Below are 26,261 nucleotides of genomic sequence, written 5' to 3'. Positions count from 1 at the left end.
AACCCTGACATAAAGTGAAAAGGAAAATTGCATCAGACTTTCAATAGCAGGCAAAAACATTAACCTCTCAGATGTAAATGCAATCAACAAAGAATAATCTCAAGTAGACGCCATATTGAGTACAGTTAAACACTACAAATTATTTTAAGACGCCCTTTGTGACTCAGCTACACCAAAATAAAAATGGGATGAACTCGTTAGCCATCACCATCAAGTCTGCCAGAGATGCCATTTAGCCCCCCCAAAAAAAAGTGCGGCAGAGGGAACTTTCCATTTTAAGAGTTAAAACAAAGTCATGTCGTTATATTGCAGGTGATGCTATAAAGTGGATTGGGTCCACCGCCACCACACAGCGCTCGTATTTCAAATGTTTGTAGGCTCGGCAAAGCCAAAAAAAATTAAAAAATAAAGAAATAAATCTTCCAAAAGACGGCTCATATCTCCAAAAACACGTCATTCGTATCTCAAGGCACCACTGCTGTGAACTTATTGCTCGCTTTACTACCCCCTAAAGGTCAAAACACAATCAAAACCGAAACACTGGTAAAAGTCTGACTTGTTCAGATTACATTTTTCCTACGGGAAATAACAAAAATAATACATTTCAGGCCCCCCCACCCAAGAAAATATTATTTAGGCTGTTGTTGCATTCGATGCATTCAAGGCGCCTCAAAATTAGCAACAAATATTAGCAGCAGTAAATTACAATTGTAATTTTAATATATATTTAATACATTTTATACCCTAATACTGCTGTCTTTTTTTTTTTAATATTTATAAGGCACACTAGCAAAAAAAAAAGACAATAACCGAGATGATAACGATAATCACAAAAAGCGATAGAAAATCTCAAATCTTTTAATGCTCTTATTATGCAATAGCGATTCAAACTTTTATGGTTAGTTTTCCGCCTGATTTATATGTTGATGGCTCTGTCAACAGCCCTTATATTCACCAAATGTGCGTGTGTGTGTGGGGGGGGGGGGGTGTTGTTGCTCCATATTTAATTAGGAGGAGTCAAACATGTGGCGTTTAAATGGCAAATTAGCAGTGCTGTGAATTGGCCGTGCTGGTCCAAGCTGTGACAGAGTGCGCGGTGAGCGCCTAACCCCCACCGCCCACCCACAACACACACACACACACACACACACACACACACACACACACACACACACACACACACTTAATTATGTTCTTAATTAGGTCTGGAATTGGAGAACACTGTATGCGGAAGCACAAGGAAAATCAAGTGCGTGAATTAATGACATCTCACGGAAGCGTGCGTGCGTGGGTGCGTACGTGTGTGTGCGTGTGTGTTGATAACTAATTAAACACCCATGTTTCATTTGCTGATGTCCATTTGGGAGTCTTTGAACAAAATGAATGGAATTGGTCATGCGGCTTTACTCGCTTGTTACAAAGGTGGCCAGCCACACAGGCGCTTTTTTACGGCGGAGAGCAATTGCATTTTCCAAAACGATCCCACGGCAACTTGTTAGCAGCCAAAGGGTTACTTGCAGAGATTCTCGGCATGCCGTCCCTTCCAGCGTGAGCTTTGGAGGCGCACGCCGTGTTGCAGCTTCCCCTCGCCGCTTCTGCGCAACCACACAGCTTTCTAATTGAATCTTTTGATCTGTGGCTAATTCCACTAATTAGTAGCACTATTTTCCCAGCAGAATGTTTCCTCCAAACACACACACATACACACACACACCCCACCACGCACGCACACACACAAACGTGCATTTGGAGTTTATTTGCTACTTAGCCGGTAAGCCAACGGTGTGATGGGTGTTCGAAAAGGGCCTTCCAAAAACAGACAGGTGCGCTGTTACAAGTTAAAATGCTACATTAAAAAAAAAAAAAAAACAGCACAGATGCTCATTATCCAGACACACACAGCCAAACGAGCAGTAAGCGCTTAATGCCGCCATTTAATTTTATATTCATGTTGTGCTCACGGCCTCTGAGAACGGAAGCAGTAAATTTGACATGGATGCAGCTGCAGTCTGTTAGCGGAGGCACCTCAGACACTCGCTTCTAATGTGACAATTACTTTTCATTTGCACCCACGTTGAGTGAGTTTGATGCCTGCGTCAGGTAAGTAAACAGTTCACTACTTGCACCCTTTTTGGACAGCGGAGCGATATTTCCATTTTGCGCCATTTAATCACTCGCGGCAATTCACATCAAGGTGCCACTCGGTGTTGAATAAACGACTTGCGAGGAGGTGGGTTAATGGTTTGGTGCTGGAAATTTAGCACCGTCACGGTGGTGACTTCAGAAATGATTAGCGGCTACCAAAAGTGGCAACGGTGTGACAATATGGCAACGGTTAATTGGTTGGACAGTGAACACGCGTATTGTGGAACGCCACAATTTGTGAAGAATAAGGACACAATTAGGAAAAAAAATGGGAAGAACTGACATGATGATAATTGCCTATGTCAATATTTAAAAAAAAAAAATCGATAAACCACAAACTTAAAAAAAAAAAATCAATAGAGTAAACAGTTTATATCTCAGGACAAATTGTTTTTTTTTTGTCATTTATTGATTACTGTATTTTCTGGACTATAAGATCCACCCGCATATAAGCCGCAGCAACTCATTTGGACAAAAAATGATAAACAAGCCGCGCCAGGCTATAAGCCGCATTTTCTATGTTGAAAAAAAAAAAAGAGTTGTTTACCGCATGTACAGAACAATTTTGTACTGTGAATGCACATAAAGGTACAAAAACAGATTGTTAAAACAGTTCCTTTTAACACAGCAACAACCTTGCTCATTAAAACAGAACAGACCAAAATTAAATAAATAAAAAAATATATATTTTAAAAATCGAGATTTATTTAGTGTATTTTATGAAAGATAGAGCGCCCCTAGTGGTGAAAGAAAAATTTACAGAAAAGCCGCACCGCTGTATTGGCCGCATAGATCAAAATCAAGGAAAAAAGTAGTGGTGTATAGTCCGGAAAATACTGTATTTTATTTCTCTGTTTTCTTTTGGAGCTTTTTTAATGTAAATGCCTTTTAATTACACTGGTTCGTGTTTACGATGCAATTAGGATGTAATGTCCGCTTTTAAGCACATCCAGAAAATGAAAGGTGTTCGAAGATCTCCCTAGAATAAAATGTGTTTGAAATTAAAATGTTGTTTTCACTTTTTTTCAACGCACGAAGCACCACATCCAACAGAAACATCCTGAGCTAGAACACACAACAATGACAACATTTTGAATTATAATTAATTTTTTATATTATCTGATATGAGATTGTGATGCTGAGATACCTGCCAGCGATTTCCTTTAAAAAAAAAAAATCGCAATTACCAACAATTTTGAAGACTTAAAATTGCCCAACGAGGTTTAATATGGCTTGCGCTACGCCGTTACGGGAACCTTGTTCGAAACATCACTCGCTGCCATAACGAGAGTTGTGTGAAGCTGCACTGGCGTGTGATTAAACCAACAGCCGTGGAGTCTGTGCACGGAAGCAGCGGCTCGCACCACCTGCTCATGCCCCTCACAACAAGACCTGCCAACATGCGCACGCACAAACACACCAGCATGCACCGGACGCAGCATACAAAACGTTTGGATGGTCGCAAACACAAACGAGGCATCGGGAGGCCTCGGGACACGACGCTCTAATTAAGAAAGCCGATGAGGGTGTCGAGTGGCCTGAAGGAATTCCGACATTTTGCTTTTGCGTATGCGGCTCACTGATGGTTCAACGCTGAAAAAAATGGTGATGAATTTACGAAATTCTATTTTGTCAAGTCGATGTATGGAAAAAAAAAATCATCTGGATCCAGATACATTTTTTTTTTAAATTGGATGAATCATCATTATTTTTTTCCCCTCTCAATGTATTAATCACTTATTTGAGGTGATGAGAAACCTTTCCTCCAAGGATTTCCTGATTCATTTTGAGAAAAGAATTTGCATACATTGTAGAGTTCGTGTGACATCATTTGGCGTACCGCAGGGAACTACTCGATTGCATTTAATTTGTCTGAAAATTTGTATTCATTGATTATAATCATTATATTAAATCTACTTTTACCCTGTTGCCATTCATAAAGCAGAATAAATCTTGGCTTCTTGCAAATATCCGCTTAATTCAATGAGTGTCCATAATTTTTGTGACATTTTTATTTGACAGTCCATCATAAGAAAATGGAAAATGGAGGACGAGACGCAATAAAAATTGCAAAACTCTGTTGCACATCATCTGAAAACGCAACATTGGAAAAAAAATCTTTTTTTTTCCCCATCAAGGGCAAACACTAAACAATATAAATCGTTTTTTCTGGATGTAATGTAGCAAAAAGGTATTGAATTTTCATTCAGTAACAGAATCTTTGTGTGTTAAGCAAAGCTGCCAGGAGGAGGATGAAGTTGAAGGATTGTGCTCTAAATGCTTTTTTTTTTAGTTGTTGTTTGCGTAAATCTCAGCCAGTGAGTATCTATGGTCTCCGAAAGTCGATTGGACTTTAACTGCAAATTTACAACTGGATTGCGCGCGGCGCTTCGATAATGAATAGGACATTAAGTGAAAACTAGAGAGATGCGTTCTGTACTTTTCTTTTCTGTCTCAGCTCAATCAACAAACAAATTGGACATCGGTCTCCATGGTGAGAAGAAGAAAAAAAAAAAAAAACAAGGCAACAAGCGGGTTGTGATCATGCAAATACAGATTTCGGAGACATAATGAGAATGGGGCTGATTCCAATATCGCATCAAAAAAAAATCCGCACGCCTCGTCCTGGATGCTAAGTCAAATATTCTTTGCAAATCAAAAAAACGTTTTGTCTCGTGAAACGACTTCTGTCCCGCTGTCAAGCGCCTTCCACATTACGGGTGAGTGCACAATTGGTTTCAAAGTAATGGCAATACACGTCAATGTTCAAAAGTCAAATGCTCGTCACGTCTTTATGCGAAGTGGTTAACCTTGCAAGCAGTCATCTCGCTCTTTTGGCACTCGTCACGCCAGAACAAATGTTTTCACATTCTATTTCAACAAAACTTCATTTGTTTTTACCCTGAGGTCAGTCAAACGTTCAAATGTCCCCAAAGCCGTGCTTGCTGAGTTATTAAAGATTTAATGTTGGCATGAATTTGACCTCCGAAGATGTTTAAACTCGAGTCTGTGCCGTGGCGTTTATATATTCCGGTTAAAAAAAAAAAAATAAAAAAAAAAGTTGTTTGAACAACGGATTAAATATTTCATTGTTAGAATATCATTTGGAAAATTTCATCAGGGCCCTCAATTGGAAATTTAATGTGTTTATACTTCATGGAAATGTGCTTGAATACGGATACCGTGACACACTTGACGTCGACGCCAGTGCTTCTCAAATAGTGGGGCAGAGCCCCCCATGTGTGTGTGTGGGGGGGGGGGGTGCTATGCCAAGGTGGGCGCGTTGTCGTTGTACGACAATAAAGTGTAATTGCACCTCCACTCCAGTAGTTGGCAGTGGCGCTCTCCTTGCCCGTTGTGCACAGAGTATTAACTCTACGGTGTAGATTTGTTTCGCAACAAAAATGCTATTAGTATTTATAGATGCGGCAGAGAGTGGGTGGTGGTGGGGTGGGGGTGCAAAATGTTTTCTTCTTGCTAGGGGAGGGGGGGGGCTAACAGAAAATAATTGAGAAGCACTGGTCTTCACTGAGTTTGTGCGTGGAGCTTATGAGACGAACCTCAATGACCGGGCCAATTTGAAGTTTTGTTGGAATCAGCATTAATATCAGGATACATTTCCCGCGCTGATTCAGTCAAACTAAAGCTCCAAACTCACAGAGTTCAAAGTCTTTCAGGGAGTCGCTGCTGAGGCACTATGGTTGTCCTCCATATCATTTCAAATACGCAAAAAAATATATTCGGCCAATTAATGTAGGGCAATTTAAGCGCAGGTAAGACACGTCTGCCATCTAGTGGTGATTGTTGATAATATAACTTAAAACTACACTCGACGTCAGCATATTTGCAAATCGACACACATGGATTTGAGTATTTGCGGACTTTCTTTCCTTTCCCTCGCCCCCCCAATATTTTTTCCTAGCCCATTTTCTCCCATTTTCCTGTTTACGTATTGTTTAGCAATATTTTGAAGCGTTTTGGGGATTTGTATTTTATTTATTTTTTTTTACCCAATCAAGGTGCAGGCCACTCAGTACGCGGTCGGCCGACAAGCCCACAGTTGGCCATCCCTGCTTAAAAGGTACGCACACGCACACTACCTGCGAGTGTGGCCGGGATTGATTAATTGGAACGTTTAGCGAAGATGATAGCTGCGCTCCTCAGAGGCCGCAATGCTGTTTCCCTCAGTCCACCTTAACCTCTTCCGGACACACACACACACACACACACATGAAATTAGACCGCCTCCCTTGTTTTTGTCGACATTTTACCAACGACCCCGACGTCCGCCTGCTTTCACCTTGCCAAGAGCGACCGCCGGTTGCTTTCCAGGCCAGAACGTAAGGGGAGCCTCGCTGAGGGGGTTTGACTGCCCACTTCACAAAAATGAACATTGCCGATGCACAAACAGATGCTCACGTTTTGCACATTCTGGCCATTAAAGGTGACTCGCCTCCTCGTGTTCACAATACCACAGCAAAGCCAGGCCCAAGGACCCTCCACACACACACACACACACCGAAGTTTTATGTACCTTTAAAGCCGCCGGAGGGGTGGCCATATATCTGCTGGACTGCAAGGTCACTTCAGTGAAACAAAGAGAGGCGAAGAATTGCGGTGGGGGCGCAGGCGGCGAGGATAAGAAACATGGCGACTTCTCCGTCTGATGCACAATCATCCTGGACTCGCATACCCATAATTCTCATACTGATCGGGGAGTTCTTTCACCCATTTCGTGCACCCCACCCCCACTTGGCTGAAGGATGGCTGACATAACTGCCACTTTCTGATGGCTCCTCATTTATTACTGGGAGATTTAAAGTAGCCGTCCAGACAAGACGGATTATTTTTCACTAAAAAAGGAAACTGAAATATGTGACAATTTTCATTTTTTTAATCCATTAATTTTGAAGAAATTAGGAAATACATTTTAACGGCCTGAAGCGAAATGTTGTGATTAGCCATGCATGTCATCCAACGGATAGGAGGAAAGAGGCCGGGGATAAAGATCCATGTTCGCCTGCTGCCCACTCTCAGCCGGCGTCTGCCTCCTTCGAGTTAACACAACTTTAGCGTAGCTAAATGTCCGAAATATAACCAGTCGGGGTTCGTGTGCGCATTATTGCGCTCGTCCGCTTCAGCCCGATGAAGTGGAGAAACAATCGACGCGGTATTTTTGATTCCCTGCTTTGACGTTGACGGTGAAACAGGAAAAAAATTAATAAGCCGATCTCCAAAAGGGGGCGTGGCAATTTGTTGTAAAACGCATCACAAAATAAAGACAAATTTAAATCACTGCAGAGACTTTTAGGGGGGGGCATTTTATTACTATTTTTACATGCAAACCTATTATACAAATGTCAACGTTAACGTCAATCAAGCGTCCCTTTAAGGAAATGGTTTGTCAGGATGTCGTCCCCTCACTGAACTCGTCCACTGTCAAATAAACTATAAACACGTGACGTACACACGCAAACACATTGAAGAGACACACACTTGGCTGTCACACACAATTTTTGTGCTCCTCGTGCCAATTTTACCCATCACTCTCATTTCACACAAACAAACTCTAATTAAGAACCACTGACACAAGCCAAATGAAAAAAAAAAAGAAGAAAAAAACACCAACTCACGAGTTATGAGGACTCTACTTCCCCAGAGCTCGTCTTCTCAGACACTTCTAACCTCACTCTGAAATTAACTTCCTGACTAAAACGAGGAGCTCAATCCAAGTCATTTAAAACGCTGCAGAGGGTTCCAATATTATTTGCATTTGAAATAAAATCTTTAACGCGGTGAATGGAATTCCGCTTGGATACAATCGCATTCAATTTGTGTGTTTTTACTTCATCACAACTCGGCTGTTATCGGCTTTGCGGTTTCGCAGGGACGAGCGACTACAGCAGTTGTAGAAGGAGCCGAATGCAACCGTCTTGTTCAGCGGATCGATGCGTCTTTGTGCCCTCCCGATGATCCGTGATATTATGAACGCTTTGTTATCTTACATTTCAGAGCTTTCGGAACGTGGTCTTCCTCCATCATGGTGACGGCTCAGCAAAACAATCATCTCTTCCACTAGTGGCAAATATTCAATAAGGAGCTGAGGAAGCCAGACACTGACGGGCTCTGTCAGAAATTGTCTGATAGAAATAAATGTGCACATGCTCCAGCATACAGAATATCAATCAAACGCAAACACACAATAACGCACTCGCTCCGAGCCGGGCGCACGGTGCCTGATTAAGGCGGCTGTCGTATGAGCGCCTCAGAACAGTAAATATCCTTAATTTCTAGTGTAATGAAACCGATTAGTCGCACACACACACACACACAAACTGAGAAATGTTCAAAATAGCTCTGATGGTTTGGGTGTGTGTGAGATGCCAGAAACAGCGCATCGACACGTGCGCACACTATCGGGATTAGAAACCAGCAATCTCTTGAATTAAAACAGCTTTGTCAAGGTTATGGCGCAAATTCTTTTTTTTTTCTGTGATTGTGATAGGCCGAGTCGGGAGTCGACAGCCGCTGCGAAGGGAACGCCGGTGGAGGAAGGCAGGCAGGCAAGTGAAAGAAAAAAGCCCAGACTTGTTTTTCCAAAGAGTCGGGTCTGCCTCGCCAAGGCGACGCTGTCAGTCAAAAGAAACTGAACGACATCCCACTTCCTGTGTTGGCCTTGTGCCGGAGTACTTGCGCGTGAGTGGGAACTTAAAGCCCACGTTTGTATACAGAAGGCTAAATGTGCGGCGAATTCTGGGAATCTCATCTTTTGCTTGGGGTTTCTGCGTAAGAGGGGGGGGGTAATAATCAGTGTCTTTTATGTTGTGCCCTCTAAAAGATTTGTTGGACTCTAATAGAGTTTCCTAATTTTTTTTTTATTATTAAATTCCTAATACTCAACTGGCATTTTGGGTTACGTGTGTAATATCCTGCTGGCCCAGGATCAAATTAAAAATTAGGAAATGAAGAAAACACAGCAAGAATGGATACATGTCGGAGGTATAGAGAGGGAGAAGAAAGGAAAACACAAGACAAGAGACGTGTGCGGGTGTTTGTCTCCACCACAGTACGAAGGCGTTCATCTCTGAGCAGAATTACAAGTGGTGGGCTGGGGGGGGGGGAACCCTCCAGTGGTCGAGAAGAAACAGAACAGAAAGAGTCTGAGTGAGAAACTTGTGAAGTCAAGTGCAAAAGTGCACTTGTGATCTCTAATTAAGTCCAAAAGTTGAGGCTGCCCTTTTCACCTTCCGTGACCTTGCTCAGTGCCAGTGGGAGCGGGCACGATGCCCATCGTCGGGCGGGAAACTGTTGCTGCTGCCTGTTGTCATCCTGCATGCACACAGTGAGTCAGGTCCCAAAGTCCTGGGTTCCCCAATTTGGCCAAATGTCATAAATAGTACAACAAACGGAAATCAAAATATGATGTTGCCTCAATTTACTTATTAGTTCAATGTGAAATGTAAATCTGTTGAGTAAAACAAAATGCTAGTATTACATACTCGGTTCGGCAACTGTGGATTATCATGTTTTATTTAAAAATATTTTTGAGAGAGAGAGAGCGAGACACAGAGAGAGAGAGAGAGAGAGAGAGAGAGAGAGAGAGACAGAGAGACAGAGAGAGAGAGAGAGAGAGAGAGAGAGAGAGAGAGAGAGAGAGAGAGAGAAAGAGCCCGCTGTTATTTCCCATCGCGATCAAAGGCTTGGCAGTGACTATCGCCACCGATGGCAGGGAGGGGTACTACTTCTCACGCTGTGCAGAAGCTCCAGAGAAGTGGGCGCCTCCGTCCGCTTTTGCGCTGTGTTCTTCGTCCATTTTCCAGTCCAACGTGCCGACTTCTCGGACGACGTGCCAATCCGATGGAACCTTCACTCAACTCCAAGTAGTATTCTTTGGGGCCTGTTATATCCGTCTCCTTCTCCTTAGCAACCACGGCGGCATTGCGCAAGAGCAAAAAGTTCCACGTGGGTCGCAGAGCGCAGATATGCAGGTTCGATAGCAACGTTGAGTAATTTGGAGCATGACAGAATTGCTCCTCGCCTCCGCCTCATCCGTCATGCTGTCACATAAAGGTCTACAACAGTCTAGACCGATGCTATCAAGAAAAAAAAAAAAAGCTTAATTAGCTCATAATAAATTCTCATTTGTGCCAGTCGTCTCCAAAGTCTTAGCCGGCTTCGTGTGGGCCAGCTGACAAGCCGACGGTAATTTGAAACTGGCATTCAGCAAGCGCACCCCCAATGCCGCAGCATCCCCCTTCCCACACCACTGGACAGGCGTCTTCAAAATGTCACCCAAGCACGCGCATGCCAAAGCTGCATTTGTTCCTCTCTCTCTCACACATGAACGCCGATTCTATGCTCCAACAGTGCTTAATTAATATGACGCAATAACAAAAGCCTTACATTTTTTACTGAACTGTCCCCTCTGTGGTTGAGAAGAATATCAAATTATGTCAGATTATTTAAAACTATTCAAGAACATATAATACATATGGGCCTTTGCTGGCTAAAACATTGTGCTCATGTGACCTTTGACCCTATGAATGTTCTAACTCGAACAAAAAGTGTTTAATTGATGGAATATTTGATTAATTTACAATGTTTCAAATAGCAAACACACACATGAGATTCTTTGCATTCAACACTGCAATCTTTATATCAAAATGATCGTCAGGGTAACCAATTTAGCACATCATCGACTCATTAACACCCACAAAGTTCCCACAAGGCACAGCGTGGGTTCTTCTGGGTGGAATTTGTTTTACAAATATCCTGGCTGGGTGTGCATACAGTGTGGTTGGATTTTTTTTTTCTCCACATGCACACATTAGCATCCAGCCATTAATACATGCGTCAAATAGGCTGCATTCAGCTGCTTCCAGCAACCCGCGTGGAGTGTGTGTGTGTGTGTCTGAGAACTTCAACCCTCCTGGAGAGCGACTGAGTGACGTGAAGCATATTGTCACTTCTTCTGCTTGACATTTTTTGTTTTTTTTCCCCAAGTTCAACATGCATTTCCAAAGCTTGATTGAAGCACTTCAGAAGGATAATCGCACGGCTCGTTAGAACCGAACAACATCCAAACAGGCCAAAAGGAGATTGTTAAGTGATTTAAGTCCCTGAAGCGTAAGGATCAGCGAGACTCATGAGAGTCCATAACAGGTGTTGTGAGCAAATCTCAGTTAGTGGCATGCAATAAAAAAAAAAAAAAAGAAAAGAAAAGAAAATATGCTTAATGAAGAGTTGGTGGACTATTGAGCAAAGGGATGCAGCAGGAGTCTACACCACAAACAGACCCATGTTGGACTTACTCCACGATGGCAACAACATATTTCAAACAGGGAACAATTGCAATCAAAACCCGAGCTCAAAGTACCGCGAACCAGTTGAAATATCCAGCAGAGAAGACCGAACACCGAATATAGGCCAACAAGTGCGGTTTGAGAAGCATTTGCCACACAACGGAAGAGAACAGCGAGCTGCGCTGCGTCAGTGTGAAGTTGACCAAGTTTCGTTTCCACGCTAATGAGCCAATCAGTAAGCTGAGTGTGTGGTTACACTCCGCCAAGGTGTTTGGGCGCCAGTCCAAGCAGAAAACTCTTACCTGACTGCGCGGCACTGGATGGGATGAGCAGCAAAGTGGCGAGGGCGCACACGACGAACTTCATCTTGGAGCGAGTGCTGATGATAGTCTTGTTAAACTCCCGCAACTCACATGTCCAATTAGGATATCCCGGTCCTGTCTCAAGCGTGAGATAATCAAGGGGGGGAAAAAAATGGAACGGGGCTCCTCTTTGTAGCGAATCGCTGGGTTGCGCAGCCCCGGCGCAGCGGCACAGCCTTTACGCGCCGCTTGGCTGTGTTTGTTTACGAGTTCCCAGGCTGCCGCTCGGATCGCTTTCCTCTGTGAATTCTGTGAGGCAGTTCGCCCGCACGCTGACTCGGTGTTGGTGGCTGGGAGCGCGCGCGTGTGCGTGCGTGCGTGTTTGTGAGCGCTGCGTAAGAACACGCCTCCACAATATGACTGACACTTCACGCAGCCTATTAGAACGTCTAATGGACATTTTAGGATCGGTTGGCCTCGCTTGAAGGTCCGGCTACGTCACCGATTAGTTTCCGCGGTAATCCAGCCGGTGTGTGGTCACACCTGAGATGACGTCACCTGCGGCTGAAAGGCCACTTGATCACACGCACGCGTTTTCACGTTGGGGGAGTTCCGGTGCTTGAATTACGAGAGGCCAGCACAGGAGTGGGAAAACATTTGTGTTCAAGGGAATGGCCAGATTATGGAAAAACACAACAACAACCACAACTGGGACGTGTGTGATACATATATAAACTAAAAATCATTGATTCTATTTTTTAATAGGTCGTTATTCAGAATTAAGATAGCTTCTAACGAGTTATCCAGATGTTTAATGCGTTTGATTGTATACGACATATCAGTTAAATTGACATTTAATATGATTAAAAAATGCAAAAAATGATTAATGCTGCGGGATATTATGCAATGTCCTTTACTTTGTCTGAAAATTATTATTTATTAATTCCAAAAATGTCATTCTTCCTGTAGAAACATGAGTTATATAGTGACAGAATAATTCGTTTTTCCCCCATGAGATTTGTGACATTTTCGTTTGGTAGCGTTTCATGTTTTTTTATGTGCTCATTAAGTAAATATTAGTATTATTAATTCATCCATCCATCTGAACCACTTTCTTCCCACGAGGGTCGCGAGCATGTTGCAGCCTAACACAGCTGACTTCGGCCAGCAGTCGGGGAAGACCCTGGACTGGTTTCCAGCATATTGTAGGGGACATTTCTATAATTTATTATTCCATACATCCATCCATTATCTGTACCGCTTCTCCTCACTATTTATTCTATACACCTGTATTTAAATTATGTCAACTTAATGTTAGATGAGCGCCACATTTTTGTGGACTTGCATAAGAAAAAGACGTACATGAAAACATGAAACTATGTTTTCCATTTTTTTATTGAGTTTCTAATGACGTTTAAGTGTGACGTATTTGCGCGTCAAGCAGTAGTATTATATTTTTATGTAACCAATGGAACATGACAGAGCCGGTGTGGCTGCAGTCAAAATAAAGTAAGTTTGACTAGTTGATTGATGATGGAGTCATCAAAGGTATAAATCATGTCCTTTCATCTGCTACCACCTAGCGGATTTTAAGGAGAAATGTGCAACATTACCGTTAGTACTCATCATGGCCAGTAGAGGGTGCTGTAACATCAAATGAAAATATTCACAATGCGCTGCTGCCATCTGGACCACCTTTATTGAATGGGATTTTTTTTTACATTGGAGAAATCTCATGGCATACCAAACATAAAAATCCCCAAATTTTTAATACTGATCTAATAAAGACTCATAAATTGATTTAGTCAGTGTGAAATGTTACATTTAACTGAAAGGTCGACTCACAGGAAGCCACAATATATGTATCGTGATTTATGTAAGACGCCTGGGGGGTTGACAGACTCTGAGTTTTCCCTAAACCGGCTTTGTGAAACGAGCAACAGGTGTGTAAACTGGTTTAGTCTGTCTACCGTCATCAATTGTCATATATTATGTCATCTAATGAAGTTATGTTGTATTGAATTGGAATTGGAAGCGCACTTCATTGTTCTGTCTACCACTTCAAATTGCTCTCTGCAAAAGTATGGATGGAAAGTTTCTCCAAAAACATCCAAGTTCTCTCACTTTGCCTGAAATTGATTACAAGAATATTAGTCTTTGTATATCTGCTTTGGAGAGGTGTCTAGCAACTACTCCACCAGCCGCAGATATTTTGTTTTGTCTCACAGTCATGTGACAGTACAATACATCTTGTTCTTGCGCTAAAACAAAAGATTGTTTGAGGTTCTAATTAACATAAAATGTATTTACCAAATGCCAAGAAATGACGTTTTTAAACAATATAGTGAGTTACACATCCAGCAAATTGAGCTGGCACAGATGGCATCTTAAAACATTCCAGCCAGGAGTGGAACAATAACATTCACCTTTCAAGTCTGACAAACGTGTTGCTTGGTTCTGGTGGCGTGCCACGGTTTTCACTGCATACACTCGTATAGCTCACCTTCTTTGGCCTACAGGACATGTAAATGTGCAATTCCAGTCCCTGCGGAGTATGAATTGCACAACATTAGAAAGCAACGGTCTGGGACTTCTCGTCTTAGTTGCTAATGACTGTCATGTCACTCGACTAATTTTGGTTTCTGACTTTGTTGTTGTGTCCCCTGTGAGCAGCTCCGAGGGAAGGCAGGCCGGTAAGGAATCGGATGACAGTCAGAGCTGCAATGATTGTGGGTGGGTTCCCACTGCGGAAGGTCAAGCTGCTTTTTTTTTTAGTTTGGTTGCCGTGCCTGTTTTGTTGAGCACTCGACCACGAGACACAGTTAATTACTAACCTGTGTCATCATCTCGAGTTAATCAGTGTTTTTTTAAAAAAGATTTTATCGATGACAATTTAGAAGCTGAAAAAGAGAAGGGGAAGGAAATATGCACAGCTGATCCCAGGCCAGTAAACAGAAGCGTACGCCTGAGTTGCTTCTACGGTCGCCGTCATGCAGAGCAAATTGTTCCTGAAGGCGGCTTGTGTTGTGCTGTTCATCACTGGTGAGTTTTGTTTGTCGAGAAAAGATTGTTGTATGAATTCATTGTGATGTGCTGAAGTTACATTTGACCACTTCAATGTCTGTCTGTCTGTCTTAAAGGGAAACTTGGATGAGTTTAAGATTGGCACTTATAAAACAAGTTTGCATGTAAAAATGACTTCATTACTAAAACAGGCCAATCCTCAGCCAAATAAATGTGCACGTCTACTTCAGTCTGTGGAAATATCCCGACTGGGGCTTTTATGCCGTGCGTCCTCACCGTGATCTGCAAAGAAACCAGTGTGCAGCGTCCTAACGGCATAATCTACGTACCTCGGCTCACTTCTACATTTCCTCGTTCTCATATAAATCAGCCAAGGAGAGTTTAATCCTTGGTGCCAATTGATCACCATTTTTTTGGACATTCTAAGCAATGAAAGTTCAACGATTTCAAACGGGGAGTTTGTAATAGGGCCCTTTAGTGACTCTTGCAGAAACATGGAGAAAGCGGAAGGGGGGCGTGGCCATATTCCTCATTAAAAGTAGGCGTGTTTTAAGTCGTCACTTATTTCCTAATTACTCCAAAATTAATAGATGAAAAAAAGATAATGAAAATTAATTTCAGTTTCCTGATCAAAAAATATATAAATTGAGCTTGTTAGTAAAAAACGCGCCATGTTGGCTGGTCAGTTCCTTTAACATTTGGACGATTTTGTGAAGCTCTTCAAACAAAAGAGCAGGGGGAAAAAAAATGCCGCCAAAACACATGGCTGTGATTTTTTTCAGATGAGCCAAACTTTGACTTGAGAAAAAAAACTGTGGTGTTTCAAGTTCGTCAAGTTGAATTGAGACTTTCACTTCACTTATTCGCCGCAACGCTCGAGGGCATTCATGCATCCTCGTCAGACCAATTCTCGACTACGTGGCCACATGACGGCAAAATTGGACTTGACATATTTGTCCCAGTAATGAAAAAGTTAGGTTGTTATTGTGGATTTTTAAATATTTGTACTAGCAGCAAAAAGTGTCTTTCCAGTCTCATTTAAATCACCCTACAGGCTCAACAAACACCACAAGCGCATGATCCAGTTTGGAAACAGGTTCCGTTTGCATGGTGATTGCTTTAGCAACATATTTACTGACAAGTAAAAACATGCCCGGCAACATGGAATCCCGCGCATTTACAGACGCCAACTGTTTATGCAATTGTCTACGATGGAAAAAATAAATAAATATTTGAAAAATATGCTTCTAGTGACGTGGAAACTGGCAAGCAGGAAAAGTCAGATTGGCCTCATGATTGTTTCACCTCCCCGCTCTGCAGCGTGCGCGTCGGGCTGCGACCGAGCACTCTACGAGAGCGTCATCGACAACTTGTGCTTGGCAAAGTTCAAGTCGGACATGGGGGCATTGGACAAACGTCTGTGGTGCAGCTGGCCGGACACCACGCAGTGAGTTGGCCTCACGCCACACATTCAGTTGACTCTGCCGTGTGTTCGTGAGCAACGGGGAGCAGCTTTTCAAGGATTTGTTGTGTTCTGGGCCACGCAAGGTTTTATGAGCTAATAAAGTGCATCTTCTTCATGTTTCTCGCTAAAAATGATTTGTTCGTTTATTTGTGCGGAGGTTTGTACCCAAGCGTTTGCTCGTTTTTAATCTCAACAACAACTGTACTCAGACAATTTCATAGAGTACGTTTTGCAGTTGGTCCCAGTGAAATTTGAGAGTCAAATATTCAGCATAAAATCTACTCTGAGAATTTTATGCTGAATATTTGACTCTCAAATGAACCGTGTATACTTAATCTAGGGCGGCACGGTGGACGACTGGTTAGCCTCACAGTTTTTTTTTCCTTCTCTCCATGATACCATTTTTTTAAGCGTTCTTTAATGACAAATGACAATGACTTTAGCAATGATTAATTGTGTGCTCTGTGATTGGCTGGCAAGTTCAGGGTGCCGCCCGCCAACTGCTCAAAGACAGTTGGGATAAGTTCCAGCAGACCTGCGACCCTCCTGAGGAGAAGCGGCTCAGATAATGGATGGATGGATACTTAGAATATTGACTTGCCATCATTTTTCATGACTACTGATTTCAAATTCAATTTGTAAAAATGCATACACTAAATAAAAATTGATAATGTCATAAAGTGACAATTTCACATGTATTAATTTTTTTCACAGTCATCGCAGCCCGCGGAGGAAAATCATAACTCTAATATGCCCCGACGACAAAAATGAGTTGGACATGTTTGTTGCACATGTTCACTATATTGTATTCCGCAAACAACCGGAAGGTGTAATAAGGAACAGTAACTTGGGGTAGCGTCTTTAAAGGTTCTCATTAGGACATTAGAATTTGAAAGTTTTTTTTTTTTTGAAGCCTGATAATCATTTTGAGGGATTCCTTTTGACGGTATGGAAAATACCTGTTGCCATGGCGCACTGAGTCTACTGGTATGCATTTTGCTTTCTTCAGCCCCCAAACATCCAGCGTCTATATTTAGCAGTGTTAAGACCAGATGCTTCTCTGGTGTCACTCTCAAAGGCACCAAGAGAGTACAGTCTATTGCGAAATACAATATGGTGATTATACAGTTTCTTGTTCACTCTCTTTTTTGTTCAGGGGTGTGCTAGGCCCCAGGCAAAAAGTACCATGAAGAACCTTTCAAAAGCAACAAACAGGATGATGGATAAGCAAAGATAATATTTTATTCAACAAAAATAAAGTCCGCTTAGAAAATATAAATCCGCCAGTAGGGGGCCTAATAGGGGAGATTCACAAATGTTGAAAAGATATGAAAATCCTGCTAGTGGTCTATAAATCGCTGAACTGTTTGATTTCATTCAAGAAATGCTGATCGAAAGCAAACGCAGTCGGGCGCTGAGGTCTGCAGACTCAGGTCAATTAGAGTTCAAAGTAAACACGATGAAGCTGCATTTAGCCGTTATGCTGCACACAAATGGAATAAGCTGCCAACAGAAGTGAAGTCAGCCCGAGTGTAAATACTTTTAAACCACGGTTAAAAAGTTGGCTTTTTTCTCAAATTGAAATGTTATGTTTGAGGATTCCAGTTTTGTAGTTGATATGGCCCACTGTGAGCCGTTTATTGAGTCCCCCTAGAGGCACCAGCCAGTAATTGCTAGTAAGAGGCCTTAAGCAGGAGATCCCCCGCTACATTTTGTTTGCACGTCATTGACTGGGCCCAATCGGCAATTGCCTGAGTTGCCTGCCTTACCGCGGCGTCTCAGCTGTCGGCCCTAAGTGACCTTTGACTTCCATTTGCTGTTTCATACAGGATCTACGAGGGGATGACTAACTGCACCTACCAGGTGGCGTTGAGGATGGACTGCTTCTGGCCCGATCTGATCGTCGACCGCTTCTTTGTGAACATCCACCGAAACTACTTCCATGAGTGCCAGCTGACCGGCCGGCTCATCCACGACCCGCCTGCCAGTGTTCTTGCTCCATTCATCGGTGTGCCGATATTGGTCACCCTGCTCGTGACAGCCCTGGTGGTGTGGAGGAGTAAACACACAGAGGGCGTGCTATAGGGACAAACTTCATTACTGGACAGTACATACGGACCCTTTATTTTTCAGTTGAGTTTGCCGCAGCACGGTTTGGTTTGTCAATGCAGCATGAAACATCTGGATCCAGATACATTTTTAAAGACTACACATCAACTTCAAAATTGCATCTGGATCCCGATGATTTTATTTTGTGCAACCACTTGACCAGATAAAATTGGGTAAATTCAACACGCCATTTGTTTTGCAGTGTACATACAGTGAGTGGTGTGACATTGTAGCTGCTCAACTCAGTAAAAGAAATATACTTCTTTCCATTCCATTCTCTCAGTTGTCTGCGTGCAACTCTGTCTTTTAATTTTACAATTGAAAAAAACTAAAATCATCTCACTCCAGATAAATTTTTTAAGTAGACTATATATATATATATATATATATACGTATTATTTTTTTATTTTGTGCAACCACCTGACAAAATTAAATTCAATAAATCCCCCCCCCCCAAAAAAAAACAATTCAAACAATTTGTTCCCGATAATCACAAAACTAAAGCAAGACCGAAGGAATTTTAGCACCCATTAGTTTGGATTAAGTACAGCAAGCAAAACACAATGCAAAATAAAACAAACAGTTTAGCTTTTTGTTGATTTTTAGTTTTATTCAAATGCATGCAGGCTAAGAGGTTGTTTTTGTTTTTTTTAACTCTTCGGAGTACAACCACAAATAGATTGATTTACAGGTATTCGTATTAGTCAGACAGACTGCTCAAGGTTTTCGTGCCAGTATGTAGAAATACTTGATCACCATGGTGAGCTCCGTGTCGGGCGACGTCACCTTCATGGCAGCGAGCAGCCTGGAATGGAAGACAGTATCAGTTTGTTGTTGTTGTAGAGAAACAATGAGTATCTACTCAACAGTGGTGAACATTTTAAGCGGCGCTTTAGAGTGTATAAGCAGCGGCATAAAAATAAGCGGAGCGAGATGGAGTTCACGGTTCAGTGGCAAGCTAACTGAGGTCAATGGAAGATTTCATGTTAACGTCTTACTTGTTCCTGATGTCATCAGACAGACGCTTGGCCTCCAGGGCATCCTGTTGCTTCAGTGTCTGGTAGCTAGTAAACGTCTCTACCAAACCAATGAAATGGTTTACCGTCACCGTCCTGTAAATTTTATGACAACCGTTCCTGGAGAAAAAAGAAAAAAAATGTAGGCGAAAAAAATTTCAAATGGGCTATAGGATGTACATTTCACTTTATTATTTGTTCGTATTTAATTAGTTTGAGTACTGTAGTAAGTGTGACATTAAATAACCAAACAACCAAGTATCTCTTTTGTGACCTATTGCAAATGTGTCTGAGAATTTTTTTTTTAATTTACCAAATTCAACAAGCATACCAAGTTTCTCTTCTAATGACCAGGCACATAAGCGATTCAAAGTCTGGGAATGTTAATGGTAATATTTTAGAGGCACTAGAGAACATTTGACTGCTATAACGCTTGATCCTTGACGTACGTTGGGGAAACATGTTATCAAGACACATGGAGACAGTTTTAAATTCTGATAAAATTGCAATAATATGGAATAAAAAAAAAAAAATAGGACACTCACCACTCTTTGTCCGGAAAGGGGCAGACTTTAAATATGTCAAAGTAGATTTGTGAAGGACAGGATCCCAGACAAGGGTGTGTAAAGGGAAGCAGAGCTGTGTGAAACTAATCATAAAAAATAATTAAAGACGAGAAAAACATGCTGGTAAAAGCTGATGCGCAGCATGAATCTAGTTTGTCCTGACAAACCTTTCAGTTCTTTTTTTTAGTTCTGAACCACAGGAACGAACAACTGACCGCGTGATTTGTAATGTGAGGAAATAGCAAAATAATTCAAGTTAAGTGGATGCAAGGGAAGAAGAAACCGATGTAAATCCTGCATTGTAACTCCTGATGCATAATTTCGCAGAACGCCCTGCGAGAGGGAACGCTGCGCCGCTGTGGGTGATCACAGACGGCTTTAATCATGAGTGCCTTTCAGACCATTTAAATGTGGCCTTCCTCTTTTCTAAAGTCTTGTCATCATCAGAGTTGCGGTTAAAGTGAAGCCTGTCCCAGCTGACTTTCGGCTCAGAGGCGCAGTACACCCAAGGACTGGTCGCCAGCCAATCATAGTGCTGCTATTTCGATTATTTAAAATGCATTTATCGCATTATTTCTCAGTGCAGAATACAATTTTGCCCTCAAGTTTCTTTGTTGTCCACATGAGAATGTGAAAATTGGACTCTGCATTCAGAAATAAAAATTCAAACATATAACAAGGTCACATGAGACTTGTTCATTTTGGTGCACAAGGGTCAAAAGACAATTGAAAATCACCTCTTTACAGACATTGTTGACTTCGCTCGTGGCGTCGCCGTACTCCAACTCCCTGTCCATCATGTTGCCCAGCAGGGCCAGGCAGCCATTGGGCTTCAGTACCCGCTCAACCTCCTTCAGGAATCTTGAGCGGTCAAACCAGTGGGCCGCCGTCGTGGCCGTGACCAGGTCCACCTGGCCCGAATCAAATGGCAGATCTTCTGCAGGACTCTGCCTGGATGTTGGAGGTAGTCGTAAAGAGCAGCGAGGAGGAGGAGGAAGAGGAAGAGGAGGAGGAGAGCGTGGAAAAATGTTTCAACACGTTTGGGCCACGTACATATATGTCATGTTCAGTTTTTTCAAGTCAGCTCAACAAGTTCAAAAGTCCGGAAATATGTGTTGCATTCATTGCGCTGTTTACTCCAAAAATCGGTTTGCGAGAGAGTCAATGATTTTGTTTTTAGATGTATCATGAATAGGAGAATATCTATTGCAAGTTCTATAATTATATCACTGCATATTAAAAATACAATTTTTTTTTTACTTCATCTACGAATGATCTGGCCTGTTTGTCAGGTTAAGAAAACTAAATATGAGCCTTGAGCACACATTTGGTTTAGAATTGTATCAAAGTAGTTGCAGAGCAACTTTTACCATCACAGTTTACTTTTACAAGCACCGAATTTAAAGGGGCCATATTATGGAAAATTTAATTTTAATTGCAGACATATGAAAAAAAATAGTAATGTCGCCCACAATCCTACGCGTACACCCTTTCATTTCAAATGCGTGCATTTAATGTACATTTCTGGATTTATTTACACAACTAGAAGTTTTTAGTGGACTTTGACAATCTGTAGCGATGGAGATGTACACAGAGACTTTAGACAGACATAAAAAAAAAATATATATATAATAATAAAATAAGTATTGCACTGGAAAACAGAAATCTTAAGCAATAAATATTTTTTTAAATGTAACCATTTAAATTAGCTCATTTAGTTAAATTTGCTTTCTTAAGTTATTTTTGTTTGAAATAAAATTGTCAAACAAGTTCATTCTGCTGGCTTAAAGACACTTATTACTATATTATTTTATTCGAACTTAATTTTGATAGCTTGTTTTAATTATCGTGAGGCTAAAAACACACACTTACAACATTTTAAGATGACTGACCAGCAACCAAAAAACCTGAAGTGGGGTTTCATAAATCGAATTTTATTTTAGGATTTTGCATAATCCAGGAATAAGATAAATGAAAAATATATAAGTATGAAAATAATCAAACATAACTGAGGTTCAGCTCTTTATTTAGATGTTTTTAAATTTTCCAATTTTCAGACATCAAATCTAAATTTTTTAAAACACTCATTTCAAGAATGCTGTGGTTGATATGGGCCTGGTATTATTTTATTTTTCCAAATCTTGTCAAGTAAAAATTTCTTGTTCTGTTGGCAGATCATTTAGCTTATATTAAGTATTATTTTCCTTAGTTTCATATACTTTTTTTCCCCTCCCTTAAAATTTCCAGTGGGCTTTTTGCAGTGTAGTCAGCACGACTTATGTCAATCTTCTCAATTTATATTTATATTTATATATATATATATATATATATATATATATATATATATATATAGTTGCTATTTTTATTATTATTATTTTTACGAATCCGTGCACAATCTTTCGGTACCAGTCATCAAAGTCAGTTTTAGAATGCTGTTACTGCTATGAAAGAGGCAAATAAAGGCCATGTGTTCTCTTCGAATGTACTTGACAACAACTTCTACAAGTAAGAGGCAAAACATTCTTACGTAAAGTTGCTTATTTGTCACTCCAAGATGTTGTTCCATGCAAAACTGCAATGTAAAACAATTGATTAAACAACGAACGTCCGCTAGCTAAACGCTATTATACAATCAAAGGCAGACATGCTAATCAAAATTAGCAACAATGTTACCGTGATTTAGACACTCTAACAACACGCCGGGAGAAGTCCAGGGAGTTGTATTCTTATCTTCTTGTCTAACTATTAATGACGACACGTTTACTGTAGCCTAGTTATTATTATAGCCTACAGACAGCACTTATTTTGCCTCAAATATTTGGATTGATTTGCTAAATACTGCCTCTATCAGTAAATAGTCTTGAATGGCGCCCTTCGCGACAACCACTGGCAAGTATTATCATGGACAACATTACGTCACCATCTTGAGTACGCCATATTGGATGTGTCAAAGTGAAACGATTCGCACACTCTTTGGATATGTATTATCAAGCAAGAACTCACGGGAGTTATACCAAACCATCGCTTTTGATTGCGTTATGACATTCAAACAAAATTTATGAGTATTATTTGCTGATTTGTATGGCAATGGCCACATTCAATATTATTTGGCAATGCCTAACATTATTTTCAGGAAGGTCGTGATTGGCTGTTGCAGATAAAACTAGCCATCAATCAAACACACACACTAAAGCACATTTTTTAAAGTTGTTATGTATAAAACTACCCATTTTTAGAAAATTGGGTCAAATTGACCCAAGCAAACGATCGGTCAATTTTTTTACCCAAAAGAGTGCAAAAATCACACCATTGTTTCGTTATGTTTTTAAATGTCTTAGTGATAAAATTAGTATTCCATAACACAAAAATAGTTATGGTATTATAATAATAATAATAATAATAATAATATCCATCCATTATCCATGATCTGTATTGCTTCTCCTTTTTTTCAGCTATCAGTGCCTCAAATGGGGTTTGCATAAGCATCTTGGTGGGTGCGACTGCTACCTATGGACTGCCTGTGGCAACGGGTGTGGCTGCCCCTATATGTGTAAAAATGCTGTCACTCCAACCCATTTTGCAAAAGACCACAGGCTAAAAGTACGCTGGAATTCTTGACGCATACATATTTTACAATGAGAGAAGAAAGAGTGAAAATGTTCTTCAGACTCATACGACCTACTTTCAATTGCAATTCTGTCTCCTTTAAGATAAAGTTTTGTACCCTGGCAATGGTTGCATGACAAACAACACATTTTAGTTTAATTCATTTGACCCAGCCACACCATCATTCCAACTCACCTGTATGTGACATTCCGGAAAATGTTCTTGGCCTGAGCCAGTGCCAGCTGAGCGGGGCTAACATCTGTCCCAACAACCTGGTTGAAGAATGGTGCCAAGAGTATCGTTCCCTTTCCGTTACCACAGCCAACATCCACTGCAAGGTCGAACTTTTTCTGCGACTAAAAGGGAATGAATTTACAACAGTCATAAAAAAAATAATTAATGACTATAATTAAAAAAAAAAAAAACGTTGTTAAGATGCAACTCCAATAAATGCTAGTTTAAATTGGATAGATAGAACAATGTGAATGGTTGCAGTCTGATCTCATCATGAAAACTCACCTTAGGTGCCATATACTGCAGAATCTTGGTGATGAGCTCGTGAGGGGTCACTCTATACTGCAGGTAAGCAGCAACATGGGCGCTCTCCTCAAACAACCTGAAGGCCATAACCTCTTCGGCAAATGGAAGCACCTGACTGATCCACTCTGTCACTTCAGCCAATTCTTAAAACGTCAGTTTCCTTTCTTTTTTTTTCTTTTTTTTTCTTTCGACCCTGCACTTGCATTATACGAACACTAGAGGGCAGTATCAGAACATGTATTATTCCTTACAAGAAGACAACATTTTTCTCTCTGTGCGGGTCATCTTCCCTTTTTACTCCCAGGTTATCATTGGCATGCCCGAATGAAAATACCTGAAATGTTTGAATAAAAGTGTAATTGGATGATTGCAATGCTCCACTTCAACACACATTAAAAAGATAGTCTGTGTCTAAAATGAATGCTGCGCTTGTAAAAAGAATCCAGCGTGTCTTCTCCTTAAAATAGGTTGTAGATTGAAAATGAAAAAAGCCAAGTGCGTCCATTGATGATGACCAATGCAAGCATATTGCAAATTTAATTCTCCCGAAAAATCAAATCCATCCTTGGAAGTCAAAATAATTGCTGTTTAAATTTATATGCAGGGTGGATCAGTGCATATCATCGTCTTGAAATATGTTATTTTATGTATTAAGGCTGCACAGAACACCTTTTAAAACACAATATCAGCCATTTTCAGATCCTCCTTTCCACTCCCAAGGGAAAAAATAAGAAAAAAGAAACATAAAAGACATGAAAATACCTACAGCGACATTTCAGGAAATTGTGAACCAGCGGGGAAAAAAACATTTTCTTGCTTGTGAGTTCATTATTGGGCTCTGTCGCCAAGCACTCCGCCTCAGTCCCTTGACCCGTTAACCCTTTATTTGAGGTGCAAATTCGAAGGAGTGGCCAGTAATCCCACTCTGAGGGGAAGGTATTTGGCTTTGACGATAGAAATGGATTAAACAGATTACATTAAAGGCCAGTTTAATTGAACCAATCAATCCTGATTCTGCCGCCATAAGATAACCGATGAACGGGACAGATAGCGTATGTAGGTCATGGATGGGGGTGGTTGATTTTTTTTTCTTTTTTTTTGAGGTGGACATTCATACCAAGCTAAAGCACTGAATCCAAACCAAATGTATTTACTTCTGCCGCTATTTACTCTGATTGGCATTTCATTAAAACACCAAAGCGATGCGAAATGAACAACAACAGGTAATTACCAAAATAATTTCTCATCCTGGCAGCACGTCGGCCTCACACTGAAGTGTTGAAATCTCAGCTCCGGCCTTCCTCTGTAGACATGCACTTCAATTTTTTTTCATGACCGCCACGTACACCTGTCTCCCCTTGCCACGCTCGTTATTGACAATGTTCAGTTGCAAACAAGCGCAATAGCGGTGACCTTTCCGTTCAACCTGTTAGCAACGTGAGCTCGTTAAACCCGGCTGTTTAATTAGCAGGGGGATGGCAATCAAGAAGGAATCTGGGACCTCTGCGGGCATAGACATGGATCAATGGCCATCGGGGAGCCTTTAGGTGCTGCAGCACACCGACTTTGGCGTGCTCGGAATGCAAAAGAAAACACAATGGTCTCACAAAAACGTCTCTGGTGAAACATGAGTCTTTTGAAACCGCACGCATCAGAAACACGCAAGTCGCATATACGCGATGGAGGAACTTTAAATGACGTGAGCAAACGGGAATAACGGCAGGCTAAGGTGTCTTAGCACATATTTTGCCGACAAAAAAAGGCGCACTGGAAACCAAAAGCCGCTGAACTCCAAGTGGAAGCAAAAAAAAAAAAAAAAAAGACTCAAAACGCGCAAGTCTGTTGGTCTATTTTTACAGCAAGAGAGCGAAAGATCTGCATAATGCATGGCGACACCGTGGAGTGCTGAAGACTTGGTCGTCCACCACAAGGTTTAGTTCGCTTTTCGAGTCCAAGACCGTATAATACGTGTGCGCAGGCTTCGGTCACTTCCAGTTCTAGCCTGGACGCTTCGGCCTAACGACTGGCTGGAAGCGTTTCCAAGCAAGACAAGTGATTATATATATATATATATATATATATATATATATATATATTTACATATATTTATATATATATAATATAACAAAAAAAAATAGGCCTATCACATGCCACGAGACTGCGGTACACCAGAATACAAATTAAAT

General features: G+C 41.2%; 3 protein-coding genes across 7 annotated transcripts in view; 1 reads left to right on the top strand and 2 right to left on the bottom strand.

Moving 5' to 3' along the window:
• Nucleotides 1-12,179, bottom strand: part of LOC148339465 (receptor tyrosine-protein kinase erbB-4-like) — a 158,962-nt gene extending 146,783 nt beyond the window's left edge. The window contains exon 1 of the mRNA XM_088289812.1: nucleotides 11,750-12,179. Coding sequence (XP_088145938.1) covers nucleotides 11,750-11,813 — 64 coding nt within the window. The 5' untranslated portion in view covers nucleotides 11,814-12,179. The remainder of the gene's footprint in view (nucleotides 1-11,749) is intronic.
• A 1,463-nt stretch (nucleotides 12,180-13,642) lies between these two features.
• LOC148339464 (receptor activity-modifying protein 1-like) lies at nucleotides 13,643-21,080 on the top strand. 5 transcript variants are annotated; one of them, XM_088290957.1, is made up of 5 exons: nucleotides 13,643-13,692; nucleotides 14,423-14,482; nucleotides 14,647-14,791; nucleotides 16,094-16,220; nucleotides 18,068-21,080. In XM_088290957.1, exons 3-5 carry the CDS (start codon nucleotides 14,740-14,742, stop codon nucleotides 18,321-18,323), a joined length of 435 nt encoding a protein of 144 aa, XP_088147083.1. In that variant the 5' UTR covers nucleotides 13,643-13,692; nucleotides 14,423-14,482; nucleotides 14,647-14,739; the 3' UTR covers nucleotides 18,324-21,080. The 5 variants fall into 5 exon arrangements, with proteins under 5 accessions (XP_088147083.1, XP_088147084.1, XP_088147085.1 ...); XM_088290958.1 differs by having other exon boundaries at nucleotides 13,672-13,692; nucleotides 14,423-14,502; XM_088290959.1 differs by lacking the exon at nucleotides 13,643-13,692 and having other exon boundaries at nucleotides 14,195-14,442.
• On the bottom strand, nucleotides 18,846-24,417 carry LOC148339463 (putative methyltransferase DDB_G0268948). The gene is made up of 6 exons (XM_088290954.1): nucleotides 24,055-24,417; nucleotides 23,731-23,891; nucleotides 20,667-20,880; nucleotides 19,909-20,012; nucleotides 19,346-19,483; nucleotides 18,846-19,152 (listed from the first exon to the last, which is right to left on the bottom strand). Exons 1-6 carry the CDS (start codon nucleotides 24,160-24,162, stop codon nucleotides 19,065-19,067), a joined length of 813 nt encoding a protein of 270 aa, XP_088147080.1. The 5' UTR covers nucleotides 24,163-24,417; the 3' UTR covers nucleotides 18,846-19,064.
• Nucleotides 24,418-26,261: the final 1,844 nt, after the last annotated feature.

This window comes from Idiotropiscis lumnitzeri, chromosome 3, assembly GCF_059441095.1.
Source record: "Idiotropiscis lumnitzeri isolate Australia: NSW breed Sydney's pygmy pipehorse chromosome 3, RoL_Ilum_1.0, whole genome shotgun sequence".
Classification (NCBI taxonomy): Eukaryota; Metazoa; Chordata; class Actinopteri; order Syngnathiformes; family Syngnathidae; genus Idiotropiscis; species Idiotropiscis lumnitzeri.
Note: the sequence above shows the minus strand (reverse complement) of the source record. Positions and strands in the feature narration are given on the sequence as shown.

Coding starts and splice junctions, on each gene's coding strand:
- LOC148339463 (XM_088290954.1), bottom strand. CDS start 24,162: ATGGCCTTCAGGTTGTTTGAGGAGAGCGCCCATGTTGCTGCTTACCTG. Junction 23,892..24,054: donor TGCAGTATATGGCACCTAAG/GTGAGTTTTCAT, acceptor ATTCCCTTTTAG/TCGCAGAAAAAGTTCGACCT. Junction 20,881..23,730: donor TTCCGGAATGTCACATACAG/GTGAGTTGGAAT, acceptor TCCAACATCCAG/GCAGAGTCCTGCAGAAGATC.
- LOC148339464 (XM_088290955.1), top strand. CDS start 15,970: ATGCAATTGTCTACGATGGAAAAAATAAATAAATATTTGAAAAATATG. Junction 16,221..18,067: donor AGCTGGCCGGACACCACGCA/GTGAGTTGGCCT, acceptor TGTTTCATACAG/GATCTACGAGGGGATGACTA.